Genomic DNA, 13,504 nt, shown 5'->3' with positions numbered 1-13,504 from the left:
CATGCGGAGTCCATGAAACACCTACTCTGCGAATGTGACGCGCTAGCTAGAACTAGAATGGGTCTCCTGGGGTCGGCTTATCCGACGCCAGAAGAATATAGGTCCTTCTCACCCAAGCACTTGATCCACTATATGGATAGGATCTTTGTGGATGAGGGGGGATAAAGGTATAGGGAAGCACAAAAGATCCCAATGGGTCGACGTGCACTGCGCCCATGCGCGGCCCAAAAATAAGATAAGATAAGATAAGAATTTCATACAAAATACGATAAGCTAAAAAAATTACATAAAGATGGCAGAACACAATAAGTTTGAAGACCTTTTCAAATAGTTATTTATATCTTGGATTTTTTCTGTCGTTCTTCTAGCAGTTTTCCAACTTATCTGCGCTGGATTGCCTATCATATTATTGTCGTTAATAAATCTGTCATTCAGTAAAATTAAATGTCAACTTACCTCCTGCACGTCATCCATAACAGAGTCGTAAGCCTTGTAGAAGGCTTCCAACTTGCTTAGGGTGTCGTCTAATTCTTGCTCCTTGGAGCGCGCGCGCTCGTCGAGCTTGCCTAGCTGTTTGCGCAGGCCTTCCACCTGAGAGAAATAAATGAGGTTATGGTACAGTTTGTCTATGTAATTTGATGTCTGTAACAAGTTAAATACCATATAAGCAAGGTTATGTACAGTTTTGTCTATGGAATAATGGTCAGACATGTAAATTCTATAAAACATAAAAAAGGCTCTCAAACACGGGGAAAAATAGCGGATTAAATGTCAAAAATAATATTAACGTAATAACCCGTACAACTGGGTATTGAATGGTTGATTTTTAATTAAATACTCTCTCACAAGTTATTATGAACAGCCTCCAATAGATGAAATCTTTATAAAAATCGACATTGATTCAATTAAAACACTTCCAACTCCTTTCAAATGCACTATGTGTCTTATATCCTAACCATTAAAGAACCGGTCAAAATGGAAGTCATTGGGGGAGGCCTATGTTCAGCAGTGGACGTCCTATAGCTGAAAAACTTAAAAAAAACTCTTAAAACTCATATATTTTTGCAAATAGGCTTTTAAAAATCACTTTTACACGTCCCAATATTAACCCTAGCACTGCTTCGGGACAATAAATGGGCCAGTGCTGAGAAGAAGCAGCGCAAAAAACTCAGTCACTATTGTCAGAAATGATGATGATTAAAAAATACATACCTGGTCCCTAGTCTTCGACGAGTCCACAGCGTATCCGCTATCCACCAGGCTCTCTGCGGCCCTTTCAGTGTCTCCAATAAGGTCGTCAGCTTTCTCCAGTCTCTTGTAGAAGCGGCCGATGTCATCCAGCTGCTGCTTGACAGTCTTGACGTCACGGCCCGGAGGTTTCATGGAGTCTAGCTCCTTTTCTAAGTCGGTTAAGTCGTGGGACAGGTTCTTGACTTTGTCCTGTGGGGTAGAATAGGGTGTTATTGTTTTAGTTGATGGATGAAGAAATTAACTCCAGGAAATGAAGTAGAAAAAACAATAAAATTATCACTGTCACGGGATTTTTAGCAACAAAAACAATTTTGTAATGGTAAACTTTTAAAATATTTAAAGAAAAATATCAAACTTAAACATTTTGGTCCTTCGAGCCGGATCAATGTTTGAGCCTTAGGTATTGAGTAAAATAAAAGTGGACCGTATTATAAGTATTATAATGTACTCGCAAACATCGAAGAAATTAAACCTCAACAATAAAAATGAAAACGAGTGTCGTGCGCGTTGAAAGGCCAAGTGTGGGATCGCCTTAACGCGGCGCTGTCGTCGCTCCCAGCACTTTTCACCGTACCATCCGCTCTAAGGCCAGTTGCTGCATTCCAGCGCTGTCAAGCGGCTAAAGCGCTGTCTGTAATCGCCCTGTAAACCGGCATAACTTACCTGGAACTGAGTAACAGCCGCTGCAGCGCCTGCCAATCTTCCTTTAGTTTCATCAGCTCTCTGCTCGAGGTCATTGAGCCGGTCGTGCAGCGCCGCCGCGTGTTCTTGCAACACGTCGCGTGCGCTCCAGCGCTATCAAGCGGCTATGTAGCTTGCCCTGTTAAACCGTAAACTTACTTGGAACTGGGTGACAGCGGCTGCAGCGCCTGCCAATCTTCCTTTAGCTTCATCAGCTCTCTGTTCGAGGTCATTCAGCCGGTCGTGCAGCGCCGCCGCGTGTTCTTGCAACACGTCACAAGCGCGTGCTAAAGTGTCCAGCCCACTGCATTCGAGAGCCATCTAGAGGCTAGTGTGTTATGATGGTCCTGTCAAACTGTCCACTCACCTGGAACTGGTTAAAGCCGCTGCAGCGCCAGTCAACCTTCCCCTGTCCTCATCGTTGAGGATTCCGGATGAAGCGAGCTTCCACCTTCAACCTGACCATTACTTTCCTTCAAAAGCTTCCTCGTTGTGGATAAAAAACTTACCTAGAACTGTGTAACAGCCTCTGCAGCTGCTCGAGGTAATTCATCCAGTCGTGAGAGCATTCAAGAAACTTAGGGCAGTATGATTGCTCTGTCAAACTCTCATCTCACCTGGAAGTGCTATATAATGTCCTGTCAAACTGTCATCTCACCTGGAACTGCGTCACAGCCGCCAATCTTCCCTTAGCTTCATCAGCTCTCTGTTCGAGGTCATTGAGCCGGTCGTGCAGCGCCGCCGCGTGTTCTTGCAACACGTCACGAGCGCGCTCCAGCGCTATCAAGCGGCTAAGTAACTTGCCCTGTTAAACCGTTAACTTACTTGGAATTGTGTAACAGCCGCTGCAGCGCCTGCCAATCTTCCTTTAGCCTCATCAGCTCTCTGCTCGAGGTCATTGAGCCGGTCGTGCAGCGCCGCCGCGTGTTCTTGCAACACGTCACGAGCGCGCGCCGCCGCGTCGGGCCCATTGCACTCGAGAGCGAGACGGACGATGTCGTCCGCTGCTACTTCCACGCTCTGGAAGGAGATAGAGGGATTAATATTTGCTATGACAAAATTAAAAGACAATAGCGCAATGTAATGGGTGTAGAACTAGCTGAGTCGAGATCCGAGGCATACGAAAACTAACAATTTGTCTCGACTAACAATCGTGAGGGGTCAGTGTTCACAAACAATATCTTGTCGAAAATGCATACGTACGAGTATACATAACATAGCGCTATTGACTATAGTCTGGACTGCGAGCACGTAGAATTTTAGGGTAACTTGGGGTCATTGGACAAAATTCTACGTGCTCACAGACCGGGCTTTAGTATTGCCGAGCTATTACCATTTTGTTTTGCCATAAAACATGATAATATGTCACTGCGCAACGGGCTAAAAGCTTCACTGAATACCACATACAAATATAGCGCGATCTTTCCAGTTTACCTCTATTTATGGCCTTGGGAAGTATAATAAAGCAATCTGAACTTAATTCTAGTTACCTGTAGTGGTGCCTTTAGCGCGTGTATCTGGTCAGACAAACGCGCCACAGCCTCTGCAGCGACAGCGGGCGGGGCGGCCAAGGCGTCTCCAAGGCGCTCCTCGCATCGTTGTAGTGGAGTTTCAACCGCGCGAACTTTCTCGCCGAATTCGCCGAGCTTGCGAGCGGTGGTCTCGAGGAATTCCACTTGTTGGAGAACCTCTGTTGAATTTATTTGGCATTAGAAAAGGTTTATGGTGAATCACCAAGTGAGGTGTATGTAAGAAAAATTGTGAAGAAAATTAGATTGAGTGTCTGAATGTGGTGGTGAAATCACATGTAGTGAAAATTATGTAAGAAAAGCCTCACGCCCGTATTCACAAACATTACTATGAGGTCTCACAGTGCGCGTGGACACACACGAACCAATCACAGAGCTCTATCCAACGCTGTGCGTTCGATTTGCTCCTTCACAAAAGCAAGCATCGTTTGTGAATACGGGTGTAAGATGTTCAGACAGCATCGTACTCGTACGTACAATCGGCTTCTCATTGCAAAAAATATACAACATAATATTATAGTTTTTCCCTCTACCATCTCCATCGGGCTTGCGTGACAACAGTGCAGTTTGGATGAGTTTTTTTCCAGCAATGTATATATATAAAAATGAATAAATGAAATGACCCGTTTTCCGTTGTCACGACATAACATGAAAACGGCTTGACCGATTTGGCAGATTTTTTTTGTAGTTTTCTAACTCTGTACAAGGTTTTTACGGAAAAAAATATAAATAAAATCTCTACGCTAAGACGGTACGAAGTTCGCCGGGTCAGCTAGTAGGATATAAAAGATCCTTTTAAGCTTCAATTCACTTCCGTGACTGTAGAAGTATAGATAATAAAAAGCTCTTGTAACAAAATCTTCCTGAAAATATTCCTTTAAAGCACAAACACAATATAGTCAACCAACCGTTGTTAAGCCGGTCCCAACGGTCCTTCATGGAATCAAGCTGCTTGCGCACGACCTCCTGGTCAACGTCACACGATGAGATGAATGTCTCGCCGAGGGTCTTGTTGTTCTCGTATTCGCCGGACCTGGACAGAACAAATAAATAAACTTTTATGGTCACCAAATAGAAAATAAGGTAAAAATACATATCATAGTGTTAAAAACAAGGTGACAAGGACATCCGGCTCAGCTCCTTGTTCATAACAATACACGATATTGTTGAAAGTAACAAATCCTGTGGCTTCGAAGGATAGGAATAAGGAAAGTTTTCGTTTGTAAATAAAGTAGAAACTCGAGATCCGAGGTACGCTGGTTCGAGTTACGTTCCGATCGATTCGACTATTTATCATGAACTCTCTCGTAATACAAGCATATTTAGCTTATTACGGGGGGTAACGGGACTATTAGTAATTTGTGCAATTCAAATTACTAATATTCATCTTTAAAAAAAATTTACAGACATTCGGATCAGCTGGTGCGCACTTTGCTGCTTATGATGTCCTTGTGAGTTAAAACATAACGACGAAGGACTCCTGCGCCTTGTTGTATCAATACGAGACTGGGAATAGTCTCGTATTGATATCAGCAAGGCGCAGGAGTCCAATGTGTATAGTCCGGTCTCCGAGCACGTAGAATTTCGTCCAATGACCCCAAGCTACCCATCTTTATCGCTCGCACGTTATCGACTGTGCGACGGGCGGCCGCAGTGAGTATGCGCGATAGCAACATAATTACGGGCGAGCGATAAGGATGGGTAGCTTGTGGTCATTGGACGAAATTCTACGTGCTCGGCGACCGGGCTTTAGACAGGATTGCAGCTTGACCACCAATAAAGACGCAACCAGTGAAGGTCAAGTTTGTTCCGGGGGAAAGTTAACTGTCATTGTTTTCTGTATCAACTGACCTCTTCCAGATGTCGTTTCTGATCTGCTGCAGGTCTCGCAGCTGTCTTTCGGCCTCTTTCCTTGTAAAGGCGACGGGCGGTAACTTGGCCAGGCGCTCTTCGGCGTCAGAAAGCCATGGTATGAAGGACTCTTGCGCCTTGCTGTACTTGCGGCAGTGTTCCTGGTAGGAGAGATAAATAAATAGTAGTTTGCTAGTAGTGAAGGTTGATAGGTCTTTGAAATAAAGTAGAAATTGTTTTTTTGATGTTGTGTGGAAAAGTTCAATTTTGCAACTTTGAAAAACTTGTAAACTTATGCTTATTGTGCAATACATGAACATTGCTAATTAATTACTTAGGCTGGTTTTTACATTAAACCCATGGACCTAAGATCCATGTCCTTTTAAAGGTGGTCCTTTATAATTAAAATATGTATTTTGAGACACTTTTTAAAACATTTATCCCATCAAAAACAATACTTGTCAAAAAAACCAAGTCTCGCAACTCAGTTGTTCTACGGTAAAAAGTTGTGAGATCCATGTAATACCAAGTCCAGGCCAGGAAATCTTTAACGTTTTACATAAATTATTGACTTGGCCATCGCACTAAATAATTTAATTTACACGTGTTTTCATGCGATGGCCAAGTCAATATATTTATGTAAAACGTTAAAGATTTCCTGGCCTGGACTTGGTATTACATGGATCTCACAACTTTTTACCGTAGAACAACTGAGTTGCGAGACTTGGTTTTTTTGACAAGTATTGTTTTTGATGGGATCTCATTTCTTTTTGTATTTTGTAGACAGCAGTTATGTATCTAGAAAACTGGACCGAAATTGAAAAATTTTACTCGACTTGGCGGTTGCACTACCGTGCCCCCAAATATTTTAGTTTTTCCTTGATTCATACACCAAACACTACTCATATTCCAAATTTGAAGCTTCTAGGTCTGCTAGAAGTGCCTTAGAATTTTGATGATCGGTGAGTCAGTCAGTGAGTCAGTGAGTCAGTGAGTCAGTGAGTGACAAAATTAAGTAACTTTGACCCGTTATAATTCTTAAACTACTGGTTCAAATTGAATGAAATTTTAAATATACCGTGTCTTTACAATGCCTGCATAGCTAATGAAAATTCAGCCTTCTAGTTTTATCCACAACGAAGTTACAGGCGGTCGAAAATGGCCTGAATTGCTTCGAGAAAAGGATGGTACGGCCGTGCTCGACTTGGTGGGGGCACTGCCGTGCCCCCAGATAAATATGTATACCGATCAATACATACCATAGCGGTCTGCAGCCGGGTGTAGCGGTCGACGATCTCCCGCTTGAGTTTGTCCCATTGTGCCTGGACTCTATCGAGGTCCTTGCGGAGGCCTTGGTATGCTGGCTTCTTCTCCATTTCACGACCTAAACACAAGATCAATAAATTTTGTAAATATTTCAACAATCAATAATTGTCGGGTTTGTGATTTACACAATTTATCCATGAATTTTGTGAGATTCCTGTCGATGGTAGAATCTAAAAGCCGAAGACAGGGTGAAATGGTCCGTATTGGAAGAGATTTATCTTCAGTAGTGAGTGGACTGTTTGTTATACAGTGAAAACGATGAAGAGTCCGTGGAACGCCGATGATTTGGTGAAAGTAGCATGAAGCTCTTCGATGCTGGCAATGTAGGACTTTGGGGGAGGGTTTGTCTAGCAGTGGACGTCTTTATTATCTACACTAATATTATAAAGAGGAAAACTTTATTTGTTTGTTTGTTTGGTTGTAATGAATAAACTCAAAACTACTGGACCGTTTTTAAAAATTCTTTCACCATTCGAAAGCTACATTATCCACGAGTAACATAGGCTAAATTTTATTAGGAAAAAAATAGGGTTCCGTAAAATATGTAGATAACGTAGTACACGCGCGCGAATTTTATAATGTCCTCAATACTACGTATATGAAACACACTGGTTTAGTCAATGTCGAGTGTTTGGCTGTAATGATCATAGGGACTACAATATTATTAACTTACCTTTGTCTAGAAGCATGATGAGCTCATGCTCCCTCTGATTGAGGTCTCTATACAGCGGCGTGTGCGTGTCCAGTTGTTGCTGCAAGCGCACTGCGTCGGCTGACACGTGTAAACGAGCGGGTAGCGCGCCCAGCTCAGCTTGCAGCCAGCCGAGGGTCTTGGCGACATTCTCTTCGAGGTTGCGGCCTTCCCTGGAAACGGATATGTTCGTGAGTGATTTGTTTTAACGCAATCAGAGTACGCTAACGGGAAAATAGTGAGAGGTAAATTGAACTGCTGAAAGTCAATCTGCTATGGCCTTAATGAAATTTAAACTATTATTTGCAATGAAACCCGATCTAAATTCAAGCAAGCATTTTTATGAACTGCCCACACTTGGATTTATGTTTACTACCCAATGTCAAATGGGGTCAATAACATGGGATATTTTCTTGATTGATGATTAAAACTTAAACGTAATAGGTATTTTCATAATAGCCGATATTTTAATATGGAATGACGTTGAAAGTCTATTACATTACTCATGAGAGCTAGTTATATCTGCCAGGGTTATAATATTAGTTGTGACAGACTTTGTAGATGGTATACGGAAAGGGGAAGCATAAAAGATCCTAATGGGTCGAGAACACGACGCTAAGGTGTGGCCTCATACCCATACGACAAGATAATTTTCATTTGTTACAAACCTATAAGACACATTTAACCGCCTCTGTGGTCTAGTGGTAAGACCACCTGCTTCAGACACAGAGGTCCTGAGTTCGATCCCCAATGGGGGCAGATTTTTCTGCTCGGTTTGGTTGGTGGTAGGGCTTATTCTAAGTCCGCCTGGCCAGCTACCACCATCTTACCTAAGTCTGTCGCCATAACAATAATGTTAACAGCATTGTTGTGTTCCGGCAGTTAGAGGTAAGATAGCCAGTTCCTCCGTGGTTGAGGATTCCGGGTGAAGCTCGCTTCCACCTTCGGCCTGATCGTCACTTACCATCAGGTGAGATACAGGCCACGTTGTGGATTAAAAAAAAGCACTGCCAATGTACTCACTTCAAAGCGCCTTCAATCTCCGCCTTCCTATGGTCCAGTTTCCTTTGCAGGTTGTCGTATTGCCTAGCCACGGCGGCCAGTTTGGCCTGTATGTCCTGGCGAGCGGCCGCGTCGGCCAACACCGCGCCTAACGCAGCGCCGGCCGCTTCCAAGTCCGCTAGCAATGGCCGCTGGCCTTCTAGTTGGCGCTCCAGGTTCTAGAATAAATAAATAAATGCTGAGCTAGTGAAAGTCGCGGAAAGCACCTGGATGCATATTAGGGTAATACCGCCAGAACCCCAAAAAATAAGACGAGGTGATATAAAATGATCTACGTATAGTAATGTATACTACTAGTAGTTCATAAGGTCTAACTCACAAAAATGCATAAGGGTACGAGCAAACTCAAAGTCAAACCTTCAATCAAGAGTTTGATCTCATGATATAAATGCAAAGTTTCTAAGAAATAACTTGTTGTTAGATTACGATCAAGTCAAATATTGAAGTTGTAGACGCCCGCACTGTGACTTGTCCAAAAGCAGATATCTTGTTTAATAGTATAAGTTGAAGTCATTAGCGTTAAATAAGTTAAATAAATGTTTACTTCGCGTAAAATAGGTTAATAACTGTTTACTTCAACGTAGTCTACATAAAAGTTTTTGCTTATTCACTTAATTGACACTGGCTAAATGTGCAAGCTGCACGAAGCCACAATTTAAGCAACCTTGAATTAAATGATATCAGGTCACATTTTACCTATCACTGGCTGAATGTGCAAACCGCATGAAGTCATCGTAAAAAAAACTGTGGCATTCAAAGTCAAAGTCAAAATTTCTTTATTTGTTTAGACTAATAAATAGTTCTTACAAATCGTCATTTTGCTCTTAAGGAGCCTCTACATGTCTCATAATCTTTTTACCCTACCAGCGCTTCGAGACCAACATTTGGCAAGTGCTGAGAAGAAGCGCCGCAACAAACTCAGTCACCACTGTCTGCCGGTTAATATAAATATTAACTTACATACATTAACACAACAGAATATTAAAGCTTACCTCGATCTTCCTCAACTGCTCCTCCGGCTCGTTGTCCAGCGACAGTCTGTCCAAGTTGTCGGCGATGGTGTGTAGTGCATCCCTAAGGCGAGCAAGCCCGGCGTCGAACTCGCGAGACGTGTCCGCCGCCGCTCCTAAGCTCTCGCCGCGGGCTTCCAGTCTGAAGGAAATAAATAGATATGTTAATATCCTTGGTCTTATTAGAGATTTAATATATTTTAGAAAAGATTCTTTTCCTCACCAGTTCCATTCCTTAGGCTTAGCTAAGGCCCAGAACAGACGGTGATACGCAACTGCAACGAAACTGCAACTTTGTGATGATTCTGATGAATGAAACTGAAACTGGTCGCGTCATGTGTGGTCTTTCAACGGACGCCATGGCAGAAACTTAGTTGCAACTCAAAAGTAACTAGCAGTTGCAGTTTCGTTGCAGTTGCGTTTCGCCGTCTGTTCTGGGCCTAAAGAGAGCTTTCTTATAATGCTCTGAAGTCGTAAAGTTGTAAAAAGCGGCGAGATATATCATATTATGTACTACTAACTTACTCCAAGTCATAAACATCGTCGAATCAGGTTTTACTGGGTGACAAGTTAACCCAAGCGTCTAAAAACATCGAGTATCGAGGTCAGATGCAACGAGTTCTAACGAGATTTGTATTTGACGATTCGTGTGACGATTAAAGCCACGTAATTCATTTGTAAAGTTGAGTCACAGTTTACCATCAAATGGCGGCGCATGATTGGGAAAAGCGAGGCAGAAGAAGAAAAAGAAGTTACAGTTTACTCGTGTGACAAGTAAATTCGGGTTAAGATTTAAGTTGCCTGTCAAATTAAACGATGTGACGAGTGAAACCATGTGACGAGTACCCAAACATGATCAACCAGTGCCTTACCTGCCGAGCAGGTCTTTTTTTTTGTAAGTAAGTGCTATTGGAATGCACTTGCAATTGGAGCTAGTGGAGTACTCCAATTGCAAAGCAGAGATTGATATTATAACTGTATGATTGTTTAAGTTTTGTTAAAATCTTTTAGACTGCTAACAATGTATGATACGTAGACTTTAAAGCTTTTTGTTGTCTTCTTTACTGGTAATTTCTTCGAGATTATAGGGGTTTATTCTTAACAGGCGGGAAGTGGTTTCGTATATCTGTCGTGAACCTAAGTAATGTCCCTTCAGGCTGGTCTACTACGAGTCGTATGTCGAGTCAAGTCGTACTAAGTAGTGTTTTTTCTCTTATCTTCCTAGCAGGTCGTCCCATCTGTCGTGGATCTCCTGCCGTTTCTGGGCCGTCTTGTTGGCGTCAGCTGATCGCGGTTCCAAGCGCTGTAATACTGCGACCGCCACGTCATCCAGGTGGGACAGTTGGTTGCACCAAATAGTCTCTAAGTTAACCTACTAAGTGGCATCCTCTCTCTTACCTGCCTAGCAAATCGACCCCATCTTTTGTGTCCCTGCTTCGTCTTGGTCTATTATGTGACGAGTTAAGCTGTTAGTCGTGTGTCAAGCCGCTATTCGTGTGTCGAGTCAAGTCGTACTAAGTAGTGTTTTTTCTCTTACCTTCCTAGCAGGTCGTCCCATCTGTCGTGGATCTCCTGCCGTTTCTGGGCCGTCTTGTTGGCGTCAGCTGAGCGCGGTTCCAAGCGCTGTAATACTGCTGCTGCCACGTCATCCAGGTGGGACAGTTGGTTGCACCAAACCGTCTCTAAGTTGACCTACTAAGTGGCATCTTCTCTCTTACCTGCCTAGCAAATCGACCCCATCTTTTGTGTCCCTGCTTCGTCCTGGTCTATTATGTGACGAGTTAAGCTGTTAGTCGTGTGTCAAGCCGCTATTCGTGTGTCGAGTCAAGTCGTACTAAGTACTGTTCTCTCGCTTACCTTCCAAGCAGGTCATCCCATCTGTCGTGGATCTCCTGCCGTTTCTGGGCCGTCTTGTTGGCGTCAGCTGATCGCGGCTCCAAGCGCTGTAATACTGCGGCTGCCACGTCATCCAGGTGGGACAGTTAGTTGCACCAAACCGTCTCTAAGTCGACCTACTAAGTGGCATCCTCTCTCTTACCTGCCTAGCAAATCGACCCCATCTTTTGTGTCCCTGCTTCGTCCTGGTCTATTATGTGACGAGTTAAGCTGTTAGTCGTGTGTCAAGCCGCTATTCGTGTGTCGAGTCAAGTCGTACTAAGTACTGTTCTCTCGCTTACCTTCCAAGCAGGTCGTCCCATCTGTCGTGGATCTCCTGCCGTTTCTGGGCCGTCTTGTTGGCGTCAGCTGATCGCGGTTCCAGGCGTTGTAATACTGCTGCTGCCACGTCATCCAGGTGGGACAGCTGAGGTTGTTGGACACGGAATTCTTCGCGGAGGACTTGCACCTGTAGGAGAGATTGTTGATTAGTTTTATGTAGGTCTAAAGGAAGTTATGTAATAATTATCAATTACCTAATTATCCAGGATAATAATTAAATTATCACATACTTGAAAACCCTATTAAAAGCTTATTCGATCTTTATAAGAAGACTGTTCGTTCGTTCCAGCCCAAATGACATCCCTTGCTGGACAAAAGCCTTCCGTAAGGATTTTCACAACGACCGGTCCTGCGCTCTGCCCGCATCTAGGTACCTACATTCCGTGATCTTCACCAGAGCGTCGGTCCACCTAGTGGGCCTATCCCGTAGTCGCCACTCGAGAACTTTTCTGTCCAAACGGCCATCAGTTCTACGAGCTATGTTGTGCCCCACCCACTGCCACTTTGTTTGGCGCTCTATCGCCCTCTGGATGACTTTGAGAAATGGGCCTTAGCCCATAAGAAGTTTTGAGACCCATACTGCCTTTTTCTTTAGTGCTTACCTGTTGCACTTGAGTCTGCACCATTCTGGAGTCTGATGAGATGGGTCCGAGGGCAGCCATCATACGGTCCTTGGCGCCTAACCATTGGGTCAAGTTGCTGTGAGTGTCGTGGAAGTCCTTTACTTCTTCCATTAGGCGGATCCTGGACAGAATACAGTGTATTAATAAAAAGGGTAATGATTGGTAAAGAAATTGTTGAAGAATTTAAGACCATGCAATGTACAAATCATGTCGATGTATTGGTTATTTTACTATTGTTTATGGTTGCATATTTGCAGCGTTATTGACAATCTATGGTCATTTTAATTTTTACCATTGTCGATGATATCTTTTTTTCTGATATTTTTTTCAAATGAAATCCAATTATTTTTAATTTACAATGTTCAATGAATAGACTGTACACGACAACGCTTCAAACTGAACATTACCTCGCCTCGGTAAATGAAGTGATACTATTGGTTCTTTACAGATCCATCGCTACGCATCCTCGCACATCTCTGGTGGTAACGCAGCCTTAATGTGGTTAAAATACGTTCGATTTTGCAACAAAGTCTCCTCTGTTGTTTGACTGTAGATCATTGGTTCCCAAAGTGGGGGGCGCGCAAATACTTTTAAAGGGGGGCGCGGGCCATCTGTGTACTTAAGTATAAAAAATCTGCGACCGCTGAGAGAATGCATTCCAGACTGCGCGATACGACCATTAAATAAATAATCTTGACAGGAGGAGGGGGGCCGCGGAAATTTTTGTATGGTCGAAAGGGGGCGCGTCTCAAATAAGTTTGGGAACCAATGCTGTAGATTTACATTATGTCCTAAAATGCTTTTTTGAAGTGTGAGCTTCTAAACAACAACCAACAGAACTTACTTGTCCTTGAAAGCGTCGTGGAGAGCCTTCCACCTGGAAGACACATCTTCCATCTCGTCGTGGAGGCGGTCGGCGCCCTGCACGCCCTGCTTGCGCTTCAGAAGTTCGCGGACCTAAAGGAAATAGGAAACGGTAAGGAAAATTGATTCTTATTTACGTAGTTACTGATACTTTTAGAAGAGAACGGAGCTTACTGCAGCTGTAGCGCATAAATGGATCCATCCATGAATGGAAATAGGTTTCTGTGGTAATCGAATGGTGCAGGGTAGGTGACATGCGTGCAACGTAACAGTGCTGTCATGTATTTGAAGTTTGCGGCATTTGACGTAATAAAAACACACCTTTCCCACTAAGTCGATTAACAAATAATAAGGCTTTTGAACTTTAATTTAAGCCTGGTAAAGGTGCGTTGACCATAA

General features: G+C 43.3%; 1 protein-coding gene across 16 annotated transcripts in view; it reads right to left on the bottom strand.

Moving 5' to 3' along the window:
- Window positions 1–13,504, bottom strand: part of shot (dystonin-like protein short stop) — a 150,026-nt gene that overhangs the window by 64,442 nt on the left and 72,080 nt on the right. For all 16 annotated transcript variants that reach the window (XM_028316672.1, XM_028316678.1, XM_028316680.1 and 13 more), the window contains exons 26-38: window positions 13,086–13,198; window positions 12,221–12,362; window positions 11,579–11,745; window positions 9,384–9,543; window positions 8,353–8,549; window positions 7,312–7,502; window positions 6,572–6,696; window positions 5,313–5,473; window positions 4,370–4,494; window positions 3,423–3,622; window positions 2,758–2,952; window positions 1,213–1,440; window positions 457–591 (exon numbers count right to left, since the gene is read on the bottom strand). In XM_028316672.1, coding sequence (XP_028172473.1) covers window positions 457–591; window positions 1,213–1,440; window positions 2,758–2,952; window positions 3,423–3,622; window positions 4,370–4,494; window positions 5,313–5,473; window positions 6,572–6,696; window positions 7,312–7,502; window positions 8,353–8,549; window positions 9,384–9,543; window positions 11,579–11,745; window positions 12,221–12,362; window positions 13,086–13,198 — 2,139 coding nt within the window. The remainder of the gene's footprint in view (window positions 1–456; window positions 592–1,212; window positions 1,441–2,757; window positions 2,953–3,422; window positions 3,623–4,369; window positions 4,495–5,312; window positions 5,474–6,571; window positions 6,697–7,311; window positions 7,503–8,352; window positions 8,550–9,383; window positions 9,544–11,578; window positions 11,746–12,220; window positions 12,363–13,085; window positions 13,199–13,504) is intronic.

This window comes from Ostrinia furnacalis, unplaced genomic scaffold (genome assembly GCF_004193835.3).
Source record: "Ostrinia furnacalis isolate ACB-3 unplaced genomic scaffold, ASM419383v2 OfSCF5843, whole genome shotgun sequence".
NCBI lineage: Eukaryota > Metazoa > Arthropoda > Insecta > Lepidoptera > Crambidae > Ostrinia > Ostrinia furnacalis.
This window is presented reverse-complemented; position numbering and strand designations above follow the sequence as displayed.